Source organism: Pristis pectinata, chromosome 13, assembly GCF_009764475.1.
Source record: "Pristis pectinata isolate sPriPec2 chromosome 13, sPriPec2.1.pri, whole genome shotgun sequence".
Lineage (NCBI taxonomy): Eukaryota > Metazoa > Chordata > Chondrichthyes > Rhinopristiformes > Pristidae > Pristis > Pristis pectinata.
In genome coordinates, this window is record NC_067417.1 from 34,337,782 (window position 1) to 34,355,333 (window position 17,552).

At 37.5% G+C, this 17,552-nt stretch overlaps 1 protein-coding gene across 3 annotated transcripts in view; it reads left to right on the forward strand.

Annotated features, from left to right (window-relative positions):
• Positions 1-17,552, forward strand: part of fto (FTO alpha-ketoglutarate dependent dioxygenase) — a 282,289-nt gene that overhangs the window by 243,687 nt on the left and 21,050 nt on the right. For all 3 annotated transcript variants that reach the window (XM_052028261.1, XM_052028263.1, XM_052028262.1), the window contains one exon: positions 8,537-8,682. In XM_052028261.1, coding sequence (XP_051884221.1) covers positions 8,537-8,682 — 146 coding nt within the window. The remainder of the gene's footprint in view (positions 1-8,536; positions 8,683-17,552) is intronic.

Below are 17,552 nucleotides of genomic sequence, written 5' to 3' on the forward strand. Positions count from 1 at the left end.
CCACTAGCATGTAAATTTAGTCTCAGTCACAGCAATTATCTCAAACAAACTTTGCAAAGTCTTGCCTATTTATCCCAAGTAATCTAACCAGTTTTTGCAGTTGGTAATAAGTAGCAAAAGCTGTATTCCTAGATATTGTGACATTTATAATTAATGGCCATTGGAAAACTGTAATAAATATTTTCCATTATAATAGTCGAAAGAAATCTACTTTAAATGTGTTTGTTTTCACAAATTGTTTGAAGAAACAATAAAATCATTATGTGCCAGTGTAAAGACAGATTGAAACTTTGAAATTATATATCTTTTGTATGTTGCTTTGTGCTCTTGTCCCATCAAAAAACTTGGTAACCCAAGCCAGTGTACCCTAAAGCTAGTGCTACTGCTTGTATGTAGGTGTTTCCAGACATGATCCATATAATTAGCAAACCTGTTTGACCTTCATATTGTTGCCCATAGTCAGATGGGAACTGAGTAAGTTTCAGATGACCTTATCATGTGACTTGAGTCAAAGATCAGGTGGCACTTACTGTTCAGCTGTCATTTTGGCCCATTTATCACCTCAGTCATATTTCTGACAGTGAGACAAATAGGCTTGGGTATAAAATGTTTTCTGCATACTACCTGCCAGCCTAAAACCTTAATTGCTGGTCATAAATTTTCATGTGTTAAATGCTGCCATGGACCAGACAAGTGCCTTTAGCAAAAGGTTTTAAAACTGTGTGTTACCTAATTTGTTTCCCATAAATGGTTGATGGACATGCAACCAAGTTAGCAAAATGATGGCAAGAAAGTACCCTAATATTTTTCTGATGGTGTGTTTAGGAGTGAATATTTTATAAATTTATGTAATTGTACATGCAGTCAGAATTATTTGAATCCTTTGTGTTTGAGAAGTTTTAATTTCAATGAAATTACATACAATATTTTAAATTTTAGGCTGCATTTGTACTGGAGCCACAGAATTGATTCTAGCTGATTTATAAATTCTGGATCCAAAATGGACTCTCGAGGCTAAGACACAGCTATACTTATCCATGTGCATGTCTTCTTTCAGAGTCCACTGTCTCAAAACATGGTTGAAAGGTCTCTTTTTAAGGTTGTATAGTTCTAAGGGATTCCCTGACTACTTTTAAACTAGATTTGACATTGAATTGGAATTAAATTATGTGTGATGTTACCCCAAGTGGTGTGACACTATCCCTTTACGGGGTATCTTACACTGTTTTATACAGATTAGGAACTGGGCTGTGGAGTCATAAAGTTTGTTTCGCTGTGATGCAGGAAATACTATCCTTCAATTCTCAAGTGGCTGCTAAACAAAATAAAGTATCATTGATAGCCAAATCAGTTAGCACTGCAGTTTGCCAGCTTTCTGGGCACTGCCCTTAGTTGCAAGTTGTCTTATGTTCCTAGCTATCCACATATCCACATTACCGAGCTATATAGAGTTTATGATTTCATAGTTCAGTTGTTAGAAGTGTTTAATTATAAAATATACCAAGATCAGATGCAGTAGTCTCTATCTGATGTATAGATCTATCTGTGTGGAAACAGAGATAGAATATAGTAATCTCAACCTTGGTTTTTCATTCTGAAATGAGAGAGATGATAAATGACTCTCATTGTCTTACTCACAATAGCCTCGGTGAGTATTTGTATTCCCAGAATTCTGTACTTTCTTACCAAAATCTTTTAAAGCATAATTTTACCTGAGATACTTTCCAGAATACGATATTATTAATTAACTTTCATTGTCATCTGCACATCCCAGGCTGTTCATACTCAATTGTCTTTCAGACTCTCGCTTTTTGAGAGCAAATCATTATTTAGCTCTGAAAGACTCTGGTGAGAAATTAGCATCACCCCAATATCTGGCCATTCAGTGCCTTTAGCTAGAATAAATTTTGAATGGTGGTATCCTGTGCCTAACCCCTGCTGAAAGATGATTCAGGCAATCTCTCAACATCTCCTAATTGGAGTAAAAAACTGCGGATACTGGAAATCTGGAGGTGAAGCAGAAAACGTTGGAAGTATTCAGCATCAGAGTGGAGAGAAACAGAGTCAACATTTTGGGTCAAGGACACTTTATCAGAACTGTAAAAGGGAGAGGGTTTAATTGCAAAGAGGGGGAGGATGGAGAGAACAGCTATGATAGGGTGCAGACCAAAGCTGTCAAAGTAACAATTACTTTAAAAAACAATTGGAGTCAGAAAAAAAAATCAAATTGAAACAGAAGGATATAACCATGTTTGTGGAAAAAATAGGAATGGCTACCTGAAATCATTAAATTGAATATTGGATCCCAAGAGCTGCACCATACCCAGATGGAATATGAGGCTCTGTTACTTAAGCTTACATAGTGCATCTTTGGAGCAATGTAGGAGGCTGATGACAGAGAGTCAGAGTGAGAGTGGGGCAGACATTTAAAATTACAGGCAATTGGAAGCTCAGGATCACCCTGGTGGACTGAATGAAGGTGTTCTGCATAACGGTCACCCTTTCTGTGGTTTCTCCAATGCAGAGGAGACCATGTCATGCAATATATTAAATTGAAAGATGTGCAAGTGAACTGCTTCCTCGGCTGAAAGGAATGTTTGGGTCCCTGGAAGGTGGGAGGGGAAGAATTAAAGGTGCAGGTGTTATGTGTCCTGCATGGGGAAGTGTCATGAGCCAGGGCATGCTTGATGGAGATGAAAGAATGGATCAGTGATTTGTGGAGGGATATTAACTGTGACTCACTTGGTGCCAGATGCTTAGAAGGGGCAGAATTTATTAGCTGCGGCAGAATTTATTAGATACATCCAGAAATGTTTCTTGACGCAGTATATAGAAAATCCAATCAGGGAAGGGGCCATGCTGGACCTTGTATTGGGAAATGAGCCTGGCCAGGTGAATTGGAGTTTCAGTGGGAGAGCATTTTGGGAGTAGTATTCATAGCTCCATAAGTTTTCAGATAGTTATGGAAAGGCTAATTACAACAGTACTAGACAAGAGCTGGGGAGAGTAGGTTGGGAGCAGCTGCTATTGGGTAAGTCCACATCTGACATGTGGGAATCATTTAAAGATCAATTGGTCAGAATTCAGGAGCAACATGTTTCTGTGAGAAAGAAAGACAAGCATTTGTATTCTTCCCCTATCCCCCTCTGCAACTTGTTTTATTGCTTTTCCATTTCCGATGATGTGCCCTTGACTTAAAATGTTGACTGTGTTTCTCTCTCCACTGATGCTACTTGACCTACCGAGTACTAACAGCACTCTTTTTTTTTGCTCTCATCATTGCAGTTTGGACTCTTGAAGTAATTTAAATACTTTAGTTTCAGAATTAAATTTCTCAAAACTTTCCGGTTCCTCAACACACCAGGTGATTCTGGATATTTCTATTTTGTCCCATTGCTTCATCACTTTAAAAACCTTTACAAAAACAGATGATGGGAAAGCTTGCTTCCAGGTTGTTCTCAGGTTACGACAGGATTCTGTTCCTGTGAACTGCTCATAATCCGGACAGTTCGCAGGTCGGAAACGTGGCTGCAACCAAAGTTCCCAGACGGCAGAAGGTGCCTGCAGCAGCCCCTGAGCAACCAAGAAATCCATCCTGCCAGTCTCCCAAACGCTCGTTCATATGTATGAACTGTACATAATTCAGGCATTTGTAAGCTTGGGGGGGGGGGGGGGGGGGGTGGGAACCTGTATGCTACATTTGAGTTTGGCATATGAAATCAGATGCAGAACACCGGGGTTGTAGATGTTCTGTCTCTAGCTCCTGAGACTTAGCCGAGCATGTGTCTTACTTCTGGAGAAAACTAATGTACACCAAAAGCACCCTACTTACGTACAAGTATTAGTCAAATCACAAAATTTACATTGGTAAAAACAAGGCACAACAAAAAAAAAGAAATGAAAGTTTATGAAAGCTAGGCTAAGTGGATGCTGCAAAAAAGTGCTGGAAGAAAATGATAGTTTAAAGACATGAAAAGAAATATTTTCAAAGAGGTCTACAAAATAAAAGAAACAGAGAATTACTTTGCTAGAATAAGAAAAGAAAGATAAGTTGAAGAGCAAATCATAAAACAAGCAGAAACTCTTCTGCATTCTGTGCTTTCTTCAATGATCCAATAGCAAAGGCAAGGTTTTATATGTTTGTTTTTTTTGGATTAGAAGCCACAATATTACAGAAAAATATTATAACTGAGCTGAGATATCTCTCTTTTCCATGTGAATGATATAGGACTTAGAAATGTTGTTACATTTTCCAGTTTAATTTAACTTCATTTAAGTTAATTTTTTGTAGGGCTACAGAAACATGTACATTATTGGTCATGTATAGGGACTAACATGTCTCAATAGCTCAGTATCCTTAACTGATGTGTCTGGACAAATCAATGATCCTGTATTGTCAAATCAATTAAGCATGCTATGATTAATATATTTAGTGTGACTAGGCAGTTTGCCTCATCTACCGAATTGTCTGGCCTTGCTATCTATAAATGGAAAGCAGAGATTGGAAGAATAAGCTCCAGATGAAGATTTGCAATTCTAATTGTTCCCTGTAGTGACAAACTAAGAGTTTCAAGGCAGGGCATGATTATCAAGTTAACATGACCTTATGGATACAGTAGTCTTAAGATTTAATATTGGAATACAAAATCATACACTAACAATTAGATCAAATAGATGTCAGGCTACAATGAAATCTCAGAACATATATCTTTCTGTGCCGAGCTCTGGCAATTGTTTCCAAAAAAAAATCAAAACATTGTAAAGAAAGTCTTAACTTTAATACCCTTATAAATTCCTTTCTGTTTCTTTTTGATTTAAATACAATAAGGTGGATGAAATTGCTTTTTCAACAAAAACAGGAGAAAGCCTGTTTCCTTTTATAATTAACAGCTGCTAACTGAATCACATTCTCAGAAGTTGCACATGTTAAAGGTGCACATTCCTGCAACTTCATTAGTGGGTCATTGTGGAGAAAATGAGCACTGCACAACTTTTCATTAAAAGGAAAATTTCATCCTTTGTTGTTGCTTGAACAGTGAATGCTCCCATCCTCAGTAGGGACACAGACTTGAAGGATTTTTGTTGACCTAGACAGCACAGATGAGCTGGAATAATATTTACACAATTAGAAATACATAATCACTAAAGAGGCTTCAGTTAGTATGTGTATCATGGCTAATATTCTATTAATTCTCCCTCATTCCTGAGTGGAGTGGTTTCTACTGGCTAAGCTTCCAGATGAAGTTGGCAATTTTAACAAAAAATGTTTCTTTGGAATATTCAACAGCAATTAATGAACAAAAGACAAAAAGAAAATCAAAATTTGTAAATGTTTGATTTTCTAAAGTAATGGAAGACTCCTTCCTGAAGTTAACAGTGTACGGAGTTCTTGTCTTTCCATCAATGATTGACCGCATATGTAAGGTCTTGTCATACTGAAGACCAAATATGCTCAATTTCCAAAAAGATTATTGCTTCCCTTCTGTTAACATGGTTATAAATAGTCATGTTATAGTAGTTAAATCATGTCATAGCAACTACCATACTTATATCATCGGAATTCTTGCAGTTGGTGTGGACTTTTATAATAAAAGCTTACTTAATTAAGCAAAGTTTCTGTTGCTTTTAAGCACAAGAGTCATCTTATATTTTCATTTCTGGTATTTTTATCTGACTGATTAGAAAGACATTGTGTGTGTTGAGATGAATGTGACCTGACATACCAACTTTGTTATAATGCATGACCACTGATCTTGTGACCCTGCCCTTTAAGTACAACTGCAAGTCCTTACTCACCTTACTCAGAAACAGCACTGTCCTTTCCTGGTGTACATAAACGGCAAATGACCACCTCCGCCCCGCCTCCACTTGATACAGCCTGTCTCATTATGCTGAGGGGGCTCGATGTTATCATATTTTTCAAGTGTCCACAATCCACTTACACATCTTTGCATGAAGTTACGTGGGATTTTCAGACATTCTGGTAATATGAAGTTACTTTAGCAGCCTGCATTATATTTGTGATCTGTGGATCTTCACAAAGCACTGACCTTATGAAAATCGCCAGACATTTAAATCCTAACAATTATTAAGGACAGCCGAGATTAGAAATCAATTTACTTTAGTCTATTGAACATCATGAATCAAATCTCATAGTTCTTCCTCCGATATGACAACTAGATCTACTCAAGAAATAAATGTATAAATATGAATAAATCAGTATTTGAAATGATGTAGGCAACAGTTTTAAAACAAATAAACTAGAGAATAGGATTGCAACTATTATAAATTACATAAACAAACGCAGGCTCAATGCCCACTGAGTCCATGCCAACCATCAAGCAACTATTTTTGTACTAATCTTACCCTACCCCATTTTATTCTCCCCACATTCCCATCAACTCCCCCTCCAGATTCTGCCACTCATCTACGCACCAGAGACAATGCACGATGGGCAATTAAACTACTAATCTGCACGTTTTTGGGATGTGGGAAGAAATCAGAGCATAACAGGAAATCCACATGGTTATGGGGAGAGCATGCAAACACTATACGGACAGCAAATGGGGTCAGGATTGAACCCAGGTTGCTGAAGCTGTGAGGCAGCAGTTCTATTGGTTGCTGCACGTGATGCATCGAGTATGTATGTTAATTGATTTACTAACATCCACAGTATAGTAGTACGTTATAAGCTGAGGACAGTTTTAGATACAATAAACCAATACACTCTGTGCCTTTTTTGATAGAACTGTTTCAAAATTCCATCGAAGTGCATTATCTTCACTTCTGAGGAGAGCATCAAAAAAGTGAACTTCACCCACCAGGCATCCCTTTTTCTCACAGAAACTAGGAAGTAGCTTTGTAACAAGAAAGGATGTCACTTATTTGGTGAAAAAAAAATCTAATCATATAATGTTTTTGTTGCCTTTGCATGAGTTCCTAATAATTTTGAACTATGGGGCTATTGAAAAGATAGCACAGATTTAACAATCACATGAATGAAACACTATTGATCTCAAAGACCAAGTATAATATTGAAGTCAGTTAAAGTAGTGATGCTGAGCTGAAAGGCATTTTGTCCCTTGACATCAACATTAACCTTTTATTGACTACCAAGATGGTCTTAATTAATCCATACCTTAATAAAACTTGTTCATTTTAGTTTCATGTAACATAACCAGTCCTAAGATCCTTTCTACAATGTTTCAACTCTGTTTTTAAAATTCAAATATTGTACAAAGTTGTTATGAAGAACAACCCTTTATATCCAGAGACACAGAAGTCTTCTAATTGCAATTTTACTAATCCCATACACTCAGTCATTTATAGTAACTGAGCTGTCCTACATTGCTTTTGTTCCCTTAATTCTTGTTTTAAATAAATAATGAGAACATTTAAACACATTACTCTTTTCAGAGCCCTGAGGTCGGATAATCTTATTATTTATGAAGTGATGTGCTACATAATAGTGCTTAGTGCATGTTAACAGATGCTATTATCCTGAAATGATGGAGGCTACTGAAGATATATTGGTATGTTATATGTTAACACTGTCCTCACCATCTAATGTACTCCTGGACTAAATACAGTGAATGTTAGTGAAGCAATTAACCATGCTTAACCAAAACTGGTAGTCCACTATTTTTGAATATACATCTAGTATTAAATATGCACCTGTCCATACAGTTAATAATAATTACAATCCTAAAATTTGCAAGTTTAAAACTCAGTTGAAGTGGAAATATTGATTAATTCAGGTATGTGCATTCATTTTTTGAGTAGATCTGGTTGTCATAAAGGAGCAAGAAATATGAGAGTTGATTTATGATGTTTAGTAGACTAAAGTAAATTGACTTCTAATCTCTGATGCTGTGGAGATTACAATACTACAGCTGGGGCTTTTGCAGCATCTCAATCTGTGATTAAAAGACATACGCTGCATCTTTTGCATTCTAATGAGCAAGCTTTGAAGATCTGTGTTGTAATGGGCTTTCATCTTAGGTTATCTATTCACAAAGTACATTTTTGAGCTGTACTATTTTCAGCATTACTTTTAATAAATCTGGCATGTTAACATAGATCTAGTATATTTCATGTCAGACAAATGTCTTACAATTGAATAAAGATCTTTTCTGTCAGATTAAGCAATTTACTGAAGAGCCAGACAAAGTCAAAAGCTACAAGTTAAAACAATTTTTACCCTCCATCTTAATGAAACTGATGAGAAAATTACAACATGAGATGATATAATCCAAATCTGCTTTAGGGGATTGTGTAACAATATGCTCTTTGTTTTTGCAATGACATGTTTGACTTGCATTAACAGTTGGCAGATAATGTTAATGAATTCAAAACTAGTTTAGAGTTTTTTTTATCATAAAGATGAAAGATTTATCCCAATTCAATTTTGTATTTTGTTTCATGATTGAATTACTGTAAAAAGCAATTATTTTTTTTAAAGTTTCTTTTGATCTGTTTATATTGGTAAAATTCTTCTTACTTTGTACTTGTGACAACTCTTGTGTTTTTGTTCCAGGTGTCAGTCCAGACTTGCCAATAATCTACCCATTGATGAGCAGCCAGAATGTCGCCCTTACTGGCACGAGGGAGATCCTAACATGCCTCTTCCCTTTGACCTGGAAGAAATTATTTCACTTTTGAGAAATCAGCTTTTACATGAAGGTAAATGGGAAGAATTAATTAACTTTGGCAGATAACATATTTCCTTTGTATTATGTCTTCTGTATTATAGTATTCACCATGTATGATAATTCCTTTTTGCAGTAAATACAAGAATGAGAGAGTACTTTTCTTCCTTTCTTCTACCCCAGTGTGTCATGTTACTTTAATAAAGAGCGAATGGTTAGAGGAATCAAAATGGTTACCTGAAAGGGTTTTTTTGGTTGAATTCTTGGACAGCAATTGATGTAATACATATAATAAGTGCTACATGTAATTAAAAGCAGGTCAGATATGGGGATCTAGAACAGGAGGAGATTCACCCCTTGCACTTGTTCAACAAGTACAAAATTCTTGCAACCTGTGTGGACAAGAGCAAAGAGTACAATGACAATGAACAAACTGACCGTACTGCCAAGAAAGAGTGGGCCATTCAAATTGGGGTTGTGAAAAGGAATATAGTGATAGGGGACAGTATAGTTAGGGAGATACTACAGCCACAGGAGTAAGTCCTAAAGGCCATACAGCTTGCCTCATGCCAGGGTTAAGGACATCACTTCTGGGCTAGGAAGGAACTCAGAGCAGAAAGGGGAAGATCCATTGTCATGGTCTATCTTTTATAGGTAGTATTGTGCAATGACCATGAGTTAGTTAATAATCTGGTAGTTAAGGTATCATTAGGGAAGAGTGATCTTAATTGACTTAGTTTTATATTAAGATTGGAAGTGATTTAGCTCAATCTTAAACCAGACTCTTAAATCTGAAGAAAGGAACTACAATGACATGAGGCATGAATTGGCTGTGGTAGTTGGGGGAGATAGATTAATAGGTATGGCCATTGACAAGCAATATGTAGCATTTAAAGAATTAATAGATATACAGTATATCCCTGTAAGACAAAAAAATTCCCACTGGAGAAGTGATATAATCATGGCCAACAAGCAATGCTAAAGATAGTATTAGATCAAAGGGAAGGGCTTATAATGTTGCCAAAAAAAAAAGCATAAGGATTGGGAAAATATTAGAATTCAGCCAAAGAGAACCCAGACATTTGAAAAGGACAGGAAAAGTAGAATATCGGAGCAATCTAGTGAAAAACAGATTGTAGAAACTTCCATGGATATGTGAAAAAGAAAATACTAGAAAAAAAAAGATTAATGTGGGTCATCTGCAGACTGAGACAGGAGAATTTATATTGAGGAAGTAAGGAAATGGCAGAGAAATTAAACAAATATTTTGTCTGTTTCACAGAAAAAAATATAAAAAATCACTTCTGGAAATAATGGAGAAAGTGCAGGTCCAGTGGGAATGAGGAAGTGAAAGAAATTGGCATTATTTAAAAAAATATCAGGATAGGAGAAATCAATGGGACTTAAACCAATAAATCTCCAGGACCTGAGGACCTGCATCCTAAGGTTTTGAAAGAGCTAGCTGTGGAGATACAGGGTGCATTGTTTGTCACCCTTCAAAGTTCCATTGATTCTAGAATCATTCCCACATATTCGAAGGCAATAAGTGTAACCCCTTTATTTAAGAGAGGAATGAGAAGAAAATGGGTAACTACAGACCTATTAGCCAGACATCAGTAGCAAGGAAAGTGCTAGAATCTATTATTAAGGCAGTAGTAATGTGGCACCAAAAACATAATGATGGGACCGGGCAGAATCAACATGGATTTATGAAAGAGAAATCAGATTTGACAAATCTGTTAAGAGCACTACCAACAGGTGAAGAAGAAAGCCATTCAGCCCCTGATGGCTGTTCTGGTATTCGATAAGACTATCACCTCAGCACCACCACCTTGCACTAGCACCATATTTCTATCTGAATATACTCAGTGACTGAGCCTTCATGGGTAGAGAATTCCAAAGATCCACCATCCTCTGGGTGAAGAAATTTCTTCTCATCTGACCTGAATGGGTGACTCCTTGTTGTGAGACTGTGATACCTGGTTCTGGACACCCCAACCAGCAAAAACGTCAACTCTGCTACTTTGTCGATCCTAGCGTGAATTTGAAATGTTATTTTTCAATTGTAATAAGCAGAATAAAAAATGAGGAGCCAGTGGATTTGGTGTATTTGGACTTTGAAAGCCACAGAAGAGGCTAGTAAGTAAAATTAGAGTACATGGGATTGTGGGTAATGCCGGTGTAGTTTGGAGATTGGTTAATGGATAGGAAACAGAGAAAAAGAATAAATGGGTTATTTCAGGACAGAAAGCTGTATCTAGTGGAAAGCTACAAGGATTGGTACTATGGCCCCAGTTGTTTGCAATATATGTCAGTAACCTGGACGAGATGACCAAGTGTAATGTATCCAAGTTTGCTGGTGATACAGATCTGATGGCAGTGTGGGTTGTTACAAGAGTGCAGAAATCCTTCAGGAAGCTATATCTAGTCTGTCTAAGCTATTGGACAGACCAGGTGTCTGGGCAAAAACATGGTAGCCGGAATATGATGTAGAACAATATGAAATCATTAACTTTAAAGCCAAGAGAGTGAAAGTTGTTGGTGTTCAGGGGAGCCTTGATGACCAATTAGGAAGGCAAATGATGTATTGGCCTTAATTGTAAGATTAAAAATGTCATACCATAACTGAATGGGGCCCTGGTGAGAATGCACCTGAAATAATGTTTACAGGAAGGTCTCCCTATCTAAGGATAGATATATTTGCAGCAGAAAGAGTGCAGTAAAGGTTTATGATTGATTCCTGGGATGGGGGATTGTCCTGTGAGGAGAGATTAAGCAGATTATGCTTTCTGGAGTTTGGATGAATGAGAGAAGATCTCACTGAAACATATAAAATTCTTATGGGATAGATGTTTCATCTGACTGGTGTTAAAACCTGGGAACACCGTCTTGAAGTATAAGGTTGTCCAATCAAAGTGGATTTCTTCATTCAGAGGATAAAGAAGCTTTGGAATTTTCTACCAACAGAGCTGTGGAGGCCCAGTCACTGAGTATATTCAAGGTAGAAATTGATAGATTTTAGTAATTGAGGGAATCAAGAAATATGAAGATGGCACTAAGGTAAAAGATCAACCATAATCGCACAGAATGTCAGAGTAGTCACAAGTGGTTGAATGGTCTCTTTCTGTTTATATGACTTACTATGATTTATGCCACAGTTTGATATAACTTGGACCACTTTTTCTAGTTTCTTACTGCATTACAAATTTGATTATCCTTGAGAAAGCTGGGGCAGTGGTCAGGGGGGAGCTACCTTCTTGCACTACAAGAGTGCATATGATGAAGGTATTCCCATAGTATAGCTAGGTCAAGAATTCTGCAGGTTTGGCCCAGCAATGATAAAGGAATGCCAAACCAATTCCAAGTCAAGATATTACATGTTGGAGGCAGTGATGCTGCTGCGCACTTACTGAAACTTATTTTCCAAGAGGTAGAAGTCATGGATTGTCATGAAAGAGTGCAGAGAAAATTTACAAGGATGTTGCCAGGACTTGAGGACCTGAGTTATAGGAAAAGGTTGAATAGGTTAGGACTTTATTCCCTGGAGCACAAGAGAATGAGGGAAGATCTTATTGGTATTGGTATTGGTTTATTATTGTCACTTGTACCGAGGTACAGTGAAAAACTTGTCTTACAAACCAATTGTACAGGTCAATTCATTACACAGTGCAGTTACATTGAGTTAGAACAAAATGCGTTGATGTAGTACAGGTAAAAACAGTAACAGTACAGAGTAAAGTGTCACAGCTACAGAGAAAGTACAGTGCAATAAGGTGCAAGGTCACAACAAGGTAGATCGTGAGGTCATGGTCCATCTCATTGTATAAGGGAAGGGTTCAATAGTCTTATCACAGTGGGGTAGAAGCTGTCCTTAAGTCTGGTGGTACGTGCCCTCAGGCACCTGTCTCTTCTACCCGATGGAAGATGAGAGAAGAGAGTATGTCCCGGGTGGGTGGGGTCTTTGATTATGCTGGCTGCTACACCAAGACAATGAGAGGTAAAGACAGAGTCCAAGGAGGGAAGGCTGGTGTCTGTGATGCGCTGGGCTGTGTCCACAACTCTCTGCTGCTTCTTGCGGTCCTGGGCAGAGCAGTTGCTGTACCAAGCCGTGATACATCCAGATAGGATGCTTTCAATGGTGCATCGGTAAAAGTTGGTGAGAGGTATACAAGATTATTAGTGGTGTAGATAGGGTGAATGCATGCAGGCATTTTCCCCTAAGGTTGGGTGAGACTAGAACTAGAGGACATGGGTTTAGAGTGAAAGGCAAAATATATAAGGGGAATCTGAGGGGAAACTTCTTCACTCAGAGGGTGGTGCGAGTGTGAAATGGGCTGCCAGTGGAAGTGTTAGATGTGGGTTCAGCTGCAACTTTTAAGAGAGGTTTGTTAAGGTACATGGATGGGAGGGGTTTGGAGGGACATGGTCCGGGTGCAGGTAGATGGGACCAGGCAGAAGATAGTGTCAGCAGGGACTAGATGGGCCGAAGGGCCTGTTTCTGTGCTGTAGTACTCTCTGACTCTAATTTGGAGAGTTTGGAAATTGCTGGCTTTTAGCAAAAGTGCGAAGTAAATGCTGCACGTTGCTGTCACATTGGTGGAGGATTGAATGCTTAAGGTTGTGGATGGGTTGCTGATACATTGGATTTCTTTGTCCTGGATAGTGTTATTGAATGTTATTGAACCTACATCGATCAGGTAACTCCCAGCTTTTGTCATGTAAGTAGTGGAAACTCTCTCCAAGAAAAGGTTTTGATATCTTGACAAGGTGAGGGACTCACCACCAAATATCAAAACTTCAACCTCATCTTGCAGTGACAGAGTCTATTAAGTTTCTAATCAGTGCTGATTGCAAGATTTGATGATGTGAGAATTCATTGTAGTGTTACTAATGAGGAAACGTTAAACCTTTTCTTGTGAATGATGGACATCGTCTTGCTTCATACTGATTTATATATTATGATGTCATATGTGAAATCTTATGAATTCATTTATTGCTTTATATATTGTGATTTCAAAATTTACTCCAGAACCTTGGTCCCTCAGAACTATGTATTTTTGGACTGCAAAATTTGATGTCATAAATTTAACCTCTTGATGTCAGAATTAAGTGAGTTTTTATTTTGAAGTATTGATGACATATGGCCAATCCAATGCCTTTTGGTGTAATCACAAAATGTCACTTAGAATTATTGTTGCTTAGGGTCTGCATAAGTGAGAAAGACATGTCAGCAAGTACCTGGGATATATGTGGTCAATATTTTCTTCCAATTATAAAATGTTTCTCAGTCTTAATACAATCACTGAAATTAATCTAAAGAAGCACCCAAGATTGGCGAAAAAGAAAACAAATAATATTTATCTATAGAATGGATTTAGTTAGTTAATGTTTTAGGACCAATGGTTTTCTGACTGTACATAAATGTCTTGGGCTTGGACATAAATAGTAGAGTTTTGAAGTTTGTGGATTATATAAAACCTGGTAACATAGCAAATGTTGAAGAGGATAGTAGCAGGTTTCAGAAGATAAACTGGTGAAATCATCATAAGGGGAAATGGTGTGGGCTGGTAAGACCAGTATTTGTGATCCATTCCTACCTATCCCTGAGGAGCTAATGAGGAATCATTGATGGGTGTGGTGTCTGAGTCAGGCCAGACTGGGTAAGGACAGTAGATTTCTTTCACTGAAGGGCATTAGTGATGCAGATTTTTAAAAAATTAAACAATGTGGTAATTTCATTTTACTGATACTAACATGATATTCTAGATTTTTTAATTGCTTACCTCAAGATCATATCTCCAAATAAATAATCCAGTATTCTGAATACCAACCCTGATGAAGGGTCTCGACCCGAAACATCGACTAGTCCATTTCCCTCCATAGATACTGCCTGACTGCTGAGTTCTTCCAGCATCTGCAGTCCCTCTTGTGTCTCCATTCTGAATACTAATCTAGTAAGTCAACCACGAAGCTACCCTGCCCTTGTTTATTTGCAAGAATTTTTGGGGAAAGTGGACAGCTCTTTCGAAGAGCCAACAGAGACTTCATTCTGCACTGTAAGATTCTACCAGAACACGGTAAAGTTAGAAAATAAAATAAGCTTTAAGGTGCAGAGAAAGCAGGGAGGGTAGGAAAGAACAAAAGATAAGGTCAGTGATAGGGTGGAAAGAAAGAGAAATTAAATGACAGAAACATCAGGAGTATAAAGTGAAAGAAAGTGGTGATAGGAAAGTAAGGGAATGCAAGCAAAAGGCCAACGAAATGCAGATATCTGAAATAAAAAGAAGGTAGTGGAAATTTTCAGCAGAATGGGCAGCGGCAGTGGAGAGAGAAACAGTTAATGCTTCAGGTCAATGACCTTTCATTGGGTCATCAACCTGAAACCTTAATTCTGTTTCTCTCTCCAAGGGAACATAATGTTAGACTGGGTAGATGCAAGTGCAAATAATTATCTGAAATTATCAGAGAAAGGTGAAGTGAATTGTTCCTCTCTTTCTTCTTCCCAGCACCGCGCCCCCCCCCCCCACCCCCCGACCACTTCATTAAGATTTTGTTTTCTTATATCCCTTGGTATTCATCTTGAGTTGACCCTACAGCATCTTATCTTCTCCATAGATTTATATTCACTGAAGTGACTTTCTCTTTTTTGTATGTTTTGTCTTTTATAATTACATATCATTTATGTGTCTCTTTGACATTTCAGTCAATTCGAACTGCCACAGAAACTGTAACCCCACACTTCCTTCTGAGCATGAAAGTACATTCTGAATATTCAAGGAATGATGCAATTGTGGCTTCTGTGCAATTACAACCCAAATGCAGCATGTGCTTAAAAGAACTTTCAGTTACAAGTCAGCAGAATTTTAAATCCTCCAAACATCAGATCTGGACACAAAAGTAGCTTAAACTTTCAATGGAGTAATTCTAGCTAAACATATTAATGCATGACCATACCATGCATAATTTTGCTCAAATCCTTCAGATATTGTGCAACACTTAATTCTGTAGAATTTCAAAATCAGTCTACAATGGAGATAGAAATGCAGAAGTCAATTTGTTTACCAATATCTCAACTACAGTAAGCAATCTGTTCATTAAAGGAAAATTAGATTCGGTTTAGGTTAACATGTAAAAGTATATAAAAGTACATAATAAAGCACCTGTTTACAATCTGACAAAACATAATAACCCTATGAGCTCCTCATCATTCTTTGCAACTTCTAATACCGAAAATTTAATAGCTGAGAAGTGCATTACCATTTATTTTCATACATGATATACAATGTTGTGACAATATATAATTCAGACCATTGTAGAAGAATGAAAGCAATTCAGTAAGCATAAGATATGTAAGCTGTTTAATTTCATGTATGCTCCGAGTATGTTTTTGTTGTTAAGTTTTTATAATAACACTGTTCACACACCCAAACCATTAGGTTGCTGCCTGTGTAAATAGGTAGAAGGAACCTTTCACAAACAACATATTATCCTTCCAGATAATAAAATAGAAGGCAATAATAAAGGCAAAGTCTTTTAACTCAACCACTGATGGAAATTATTCCATAGATATAGTGCAAAAGTGACCTGTCTGCATGGACATGAGAACTATTAAAACATCTTTATTTGTCAGCCTAATAAAAGGAGCACTTTTATCCTTACTTTAATCAAGCTCTTGGATTTGGAAATATCATATTAATTACTAAACTGAATATCCTGGCAATTTCTGATCGTTGAATTGTTGCTGAATGAGTGTCAAGTGTTTCTGCAGTGCTATAAGGGTTAATCCCTGTCAGTCTGTTTACGTTGACATAAATCCAAGATCAGACAGACTTGGGAAATGGATTAAATTATGTCTTCATATTCCAGGGCAAAGCTGCTCTAAAAATGCTTTTGTGCATGTCTTTGCTTACCTTTAGTTTTCATTAGCCCCAGACGAAAGAGTTGAAGTTGTCTACATGTTTGACAAGCTGAATTGATTACAAAAGATACAGATCTATCTGCCTGTCGGCACTTGCAGTCAGCCAATATACATAGGTTTTCCTCATGTCTTTCTGTGCCAAATCATGGTGCACTTAGTGGTTTTGATTAATTTTCTTATTTTAATCTAGTTCCTACCACCTACCAAGTATGTGTGTGTGTACTTTTTTTTCTCCTGAGGAGGAATCTTTGCTTCCTATGTCCAGCTGAGGGAGCAGAGCTGTTTGAACTGATGGTTTCTCCCCAGATGTCAGTGGTGCTGTTCTGTTGATAGGCCAGCGACAAGGAGGTGCATATTTAGTGAACAAAATGCTCAAGACCATTCTTTCATGAAGTATTCATCATATGCTACACACTGCAGAGAAATAAAATCAACCAGAAGAAACACTGTTCCTCTCAAATATACGTTGGCGGGGATCATCTAACTTCTCTTTCAATAGCACATCGGAGTATCCCTTGACAGACAGCTTCAGTTGCATTTTTTTTCCTGATGTGCATGTCATTTGCTCTGTTGCTCTATCACTTTTTCACATTTTAATGTTGAACTTTGTGTTGGAGTTCCCATTCTGTGCGAAGAACCAATGACAACCATGCCCATTGTTTCTGGTGCTTGTCCCTCAACCACATCTTTTTGTGATTTCTGTCAAAAGTTCCATTGGAGGGTGAAGCACCAGAAACATAAACTGTTTTTGATCAATGAAACTGAACTGACAGATGCTCAGTTGGAGAAGGAATTGTCAAAAGCCAATAAAGATGAGAATGATAAGACAACCTTCAGCTCTCCTGTTCCCATGGCTTATGCTCCACAGCGTTAAATGAAAGAAAAGCAGCTTGTGTTTTGTTCCATCTTAAATACTTCACAAAGATTTACTTCTACATCATAATTCAAGCAGCTACAAGTGAGCCTCCTGGTTAATTCTTATCTGG